This window comes from Caenorhabditis briggsae (genome assembly GCF_000004555.2).
Source record: "Caenorhabditis briggsae complete genome, chrI, whole genome shotgun sequence".
Taxonomy (NCBI): domain Eukaryota; kingdom Metazoa; phylum Nematoda; class Chromadorea; order Rhabditida; family Rhabditidae; genus Caenorhabditis; species Caenorhabditis briggsae.
Genome location: NC_013489.2, coordinates 2,198,902 through 2,204,218, shown reverse-complemented (window position 1 = coordinate 2,204,218; position 5,317 = coordinate 2,198,902). Strand labels below are relative to the sequence as shown.

General features: G+C 38.0%; 2 protein-coding genes across 2 annotated transcripts in view; one reads left to right on the top strand and one right to left on the bottom strand.

Moving 5' to 3' along the window:
- CBG22082 overlaps positions 1–1,244 on the top strand; it is a gene marked incomplete at both ends in the record, with an annotated part of 2,075 nt that extends 831 nt beyond the window's left edge. Inside the window, 2 exons of the mRNA XM_002638819.1 lie at positions 471–877; positions 983–1,244. Coding sequence (XP_002638865.1) covers positions 471–877; positions 983–1,244 — 669 coding nt within the window. The remainder of the gene's footprint in view (positions 1–470; positions 878–982) is intronic.
- Positions 1,245–1,980: 736 nt separating this feature from the next.
- Positions 1,981–3,416, bottom strand: CBG22081 (the record flags this gene model as incomplete). The annotated part of the gene is made up of 4 exons (XM_002638818.1): positions 1,981–2,118; positions 2,192–2,361; positions 3,191–3,302; positions 3,396–3,416. 4 exons carry the CDS (start codon positions 3,414–3,416, stop codon positions 1,981–1,983), a joined length of 441 nt encoding a protein of 146 aa, XP_002638864.1.
- Positions 3,417–5,317: the final 1,901 nt, after the last annotated feature.

The following is a 5,317-nucleotide window of genomic DNA, read 5'->3' as shown; positions in this document are numbered from 1 at the left end:
GCTATGACATGATTCTAATTCGAGCTCGGTACCGGTAGACCAAAACTTGATCTTCAAGATCAGAGCCTAGGACCTTAAGACCTTTTCGACATTCAACTTGAGCAAAAATAGTCCAAATTTAGTCAAAATCAAGCCAGAAATCTGAGCTTTGAAATTAGGTAAAATTTGCTCATTTCCTGATGCTTTTTGAGCTCCAAATCAGTACCATTTTTTGTGCTTGAACTTGAGCAATAAATTTTAGCTTAAAATAGTTACGATTTGATCCAATCACTGATGGGATTCTAGTCCGTCTAGATAGGTCAAAATTTGACCTTTAGGATCAGAACCTAGATCAGACTCGCATTGGCTCATTTCTCCCCGTTTTTCGACTTTAAACTTGAGCCAGAATAGTGCCAATTAGGTCAAAATGAAGCAAGGGACTTGAGCTTTAAGCAGCCGATTGTGATCTCCAAATCCGTACCATTTTCCAGGTCTCTCTAACCGTGACGGTTTGGACCGTGATGGCCATGATGAATCTATGCATCGCCGGCGTGCACTTGCTAACATTCGCTCGGATTCACTACGAGCAACTCTTCGGTCTGTCGCCCACTAAACTCTGCGTTCTCTCGTGGATCATCTCCTGGCTTCTCTCCCTTCCATCGCTTACCAACGGCCACGTGGCAATTTATGGACCAGCTGTGAGGACTTGCGTCTTCTCTCACTCGGATTCCGGATTGAAATTCTTGACCTACACTCTCATATTCGGGGTGTTTATTCCCGCGCTATTCTCGTCGTTCGCCTATTTTCGAATCCTTCAGATCCTGTTCCACAGCCCAATCGTTTTTCAGTCGTTGGGTTTGTACAAGAGTCGATTCCTGGTTTATTTCTTCTTGTTGGGGTAAGTCCTGAGCTGTTTTTGGCGCTTTAAAGACGTCAAGGAGGTGCCAAAAAAGTGCCAAAATCTCCATGGAAACCATCCATTCATAACGACGCATTTTTTCAGCCCATTGTACGCTCTTCCTTTCTACATTCTCACCGCGTTGGACCCGACGGACCCGCTGCGCATCTCTCAAAATACGTTATGGACCATCGCATGCACAATGATCGCATTCGTTCCGTGCATCGTCGCTCCACTGCTCTACGGAGCCAGTATTTTCATAATTAAGGAGGAGGACATGGCACTGACTGCTCGGACTCACAAGGCTCCCCCAGGTGCCTATCACCACGTGGCACAGCAGCACAACATGCAGGCGCAGCTCATCTAGAGATGCTCCTTGCTCGAACAAATGCGCTCTACTGCATATCTTCTCAAATTTCCCCTTGAAAAACGCCTAAAATTCTAGCGATTCCTCATCTAATCCCGGTCATTCCTCCCCGATTGCTTTCCTAATTTTAGTTGTTTCGAATAGATTTTTTCTTTCTGTGTGTCATTCTTGCCCCTTCCTTCTTTTCTCTCCATAATTATGTTTTTTTTTAAATGAATAATTCTCCAATTTCTCTTTTTTTTTCGTTAATTTTTAGCTGTTTTTTAGCATCGAAAATTGGCACTTAAAGTGTGAAAATGGGTGTTTTTAGGGTCAAAAATACATATTTTAGGTTCAAAGTAGACGATTTTCGCCGAATAAATTGAAATTCCCAGCTTCTCAATTTAGGCTAAAATAAAGGATTTTCCAAGGTTGAAAATTAATATTTTAAGCATCAAAATTGCGATTTTTGGCTTACAGAATTCAAATTTTTTTCGAGTTGGAAATTGGCAATTTTCTGTTTAATTTCCAGAAATTTCGCTCCCGAATTTCAAATTTTTAGCTTCAAAATTCACATTTTTAGGTCAAAAATATCCACTTTTGAGGTCAATTTCCAGCCAAAAAGCCCTATTTTCCTAATTTGTCCAATAAAAAATCTTTGATTTTTGGATTACAAAATGCACATTTTAAGACAAAAAATTATCATTTTTGGGTCAATTTGCAGCCTTTTCAGCGCTCGAAAAACCAAAATTTACAACTAACCAGTGAAAAGTTGTGGGAATTTGATTGGCAAAATGACAGCCTCTTTCAACGCCTCCTTCGCTCCTTCCAGACCGGCGATATCGTTCCATTTCACGTTTGGCTTCTCCATAACGATTGCACCCGATAGTTTGTCCTGGAAAATCGAGAAATAGGTGCGTTTTCGGCTATTTTAAACGCAAATTTCGACAAAAATTAATGTTTATTACCTGGAACTTCTTTTTATCATCATCTTCGTCCGACGAGTCTTTTCCGTCCTTCACCGGCTTTTTCTGACTTTTCGAATCCTTCAAAAACGATTTTATCTGCTCGGCGCGATTAAGGTACTGTGCCACTTTGTCACGTATCGCATTCTTCTGCTTATCGCCTTGTGATTCGTCTAGAAATATGGATTTTCGTTAAATTTAAAAATCGACTAATAGACCAGACCATAACTTTCTTCAGGCTCAATATTTCCTTATCAACTGAATTGGATACGGTAGAAAAACTCAAGAGCTATAGAATGATAGTATTTTTGACGCTGTATCTTGTCTCTGAGCAAAGTTACAAGACACATAAAAATCTATAGCTTGTATCGTTCTTCATAGACAAGCTACAGTACCATTTTGCAGTTTTCGAGATTTTCTAGCTTAGAAGACGCTGACGCCGTCAGGATCTCTAAAGGGAAATTCAGTGGAATTTCAAAGGGTTCAGAAGTCTTCCAGATACCATTCTAACCCCCTACAGTATTCCAGAAGAAGTCGGACGTCATCCGAATTCTTCAGAAGAAAATATTCCGGTTTCTCCATTTCAAAAAGCCTATGTGCCTACAGAGTTCCAGAAGACGTCAGTAATTCAGAATTTCGAGTTTTAGAATTCAGAAGATGTGGAAAAAAGCAACTATACACGAATTCAAAATTTTTGGCAAATTTAGTTGCGAAAACGAGGGGAAGAGGCTTTCGGGTTGCCATGAAACGACACCTTCAGCGCTTGGATACCAACTTTTTGAGGTGTAGAGTAAGAGATGAGAAATATGAAGAGATTTAGAGAAATCGATGAGAAAATCGCAAATTTCAGAGTTTCTATTTCGGAAGACACTGAAAACGCCGGAATTAAGCTGAGAAACTCTGTGAAATTCTGTTTTTTAAGGCGATTTTCAGATCAATTTTCTACGGTAAAAAGCATTATTTGGCGGGAAAATTCAAATTTTCACATTTCCAGACACTCACATTTGATAGCGTGCAAAAAGTACTCGATGGCCTGATCGTAGAACCTCAGCGCCGCGTCGTACTTGCCGGCGGTGTCCTCCTCGGTGGCTTTTGTCACCAATTCGATGGCCTTCTGAAAAAATTGCGAACATTTTAAATTTTCAGGTACGAAATCGAGTTTTTCATCGATTTCTCACAGAAAAATCCGTTTTTAATGCTAACAAACCTGTAGAGCAGTGTTCGACATTTCAAGTCGATTGGAGAGCGAAGATGGGCGACGCTGAAGAAAAAGAGGTTAAAAATCGATGGAAAACTAGTTTAGAAGCTGAAAAACGCATACAGAATGAGTGTAGATTGGGTGTAACAATAGCGGTGAAAATCAAGGTCAAATTTTTCAAAAAAAGGAATTTTTCTCAAAAAAAAGTCGAATTTTAAAGGTATAAAATAATCAGTTTTCTAGCGAAAAAAAAAGCAAAAAATCATCATAAGGAAGTGGTAAAAATTTCGAAATTTGACAAAAAAAAATAGGAAAAAATTCAAAAACTTTATTAGCAAAAATCAGCATATTAAGGTCGAAAAATAGGGGAAAAGTCAGATTTATCGATAATTTTAGTGTTCGACATCCGGTTTATCAGCGAAATTTGCCATTTTTATCGATTGTGAAATCAATATTAAAGCGAGAAAATGAGTCATACGCTTTTCGGTTTTTTCCTCGCTTGGCGCCTCTCGCGATCCTTGGTGAAAACGGAAAGTGCGTCAGTGGCGATGGCTGGCGCGCTTTGTAATATTCCGGCGGGAAGGTGACAAATTAGTGGGTCTTGCTGATAAGGGGCTTTGTTTTGGATTTTAAATTTTAAAGAAAATTAAAGAAGGGAAACTGAGGAGTATTTTAAGCTATCGAGCTAAAAGATTGATAAAGGAAGAAGAGAGTTACAGAGCTTAGAAGTTGGAGTATTTTTTATTTACCGTATTTCTAAAAGCCTCCATGTTCCAGAAAAATTGTAGGGGTGAAGTAGATCAGAAAATACACATTACTTAGGTTTTCCAGTCATTTTCTCTTTGTTTTTTCCATGTCAAAGTTCACGAAAAAGAATTTCAGATGTCTGAAAATGTGTTTCAGATTTTTGAAAATCGAAATACTTTGAAATTTGGAAAGTATACGGTATAATAAATACCAAACAAAAATGGAGATCTGGGTCTAAAGTTGTCAAATATTCTAGAAAATTTGAGCTAGATGATCTATGTCGTTTGAAGACATGGACCTAATTTTGAAGGTAGGTAGTCCCAAACGGAATATCTTCTTTGTATGATTTTTTCTTCAAAAGTTGTTAACTACAAAATTGAAGCTCTATTGTTGTTTGGTATCTTCTGAAAATTTTAATTTGGTCTGAAAATTCGTAATTATTTTTCAGGCATTTAAATAGACTTGCTTTAAACGAAACACGCTTACAAAATAACCCCTTAACTTTGAGCCAATTTATCTAGGTCACTGTAAGAGATATCAAAAAGTGGTCAACTGATAAATTGTTTATCATAACATCAGCATTATTTTATCAGTTAACAAATTTTTGATATCTCTAATGGGAGTCGAGATAATTGAGCTTTAACTTTTATCATTGAAGGGGTTGAAGTCCTATATTTAATTTTCAAGCTATCCAATTTTTTTTTAATTTCACGTAATTAAAATTAATAAATTAATTAATATTAAGTCACGGCCCCCCTTCTCTCCACGTTTAAAAATTGCCACGTATTGGAAAAAAATCAGTTCTCTGGGAAATCCCCCTCTTTGAATCTTTATTGTTGGATAATTTTCACAGGCACTTTCTCACTGATAAGAAGCTCTTTGCATTCCGCTGCTCATTGTTGTTTCTTTTGCTTTTTTCTGTCGATTGGTCCGATGCGAAAAAAGTACTAAAAGGCCCAAAGGGTCGCCATGTTTCGGGGTTCATGGCTAGGTGTTTTATCACTGAACGTCCCCCATGTAGCAAGAGATTTTATCAAGGATTTAAAAAAATTGAGACAACAATGAAAGGCGGCATGTAATGTGGCTTCTTATCAGGAAAAGAAGGAGTTTTTGAAAATTAACCGACAATGGTCTCCCAAAAGAGGGGTTTTCCGGATGACTTCTTGTTTTTTTTGTTAGGGGGG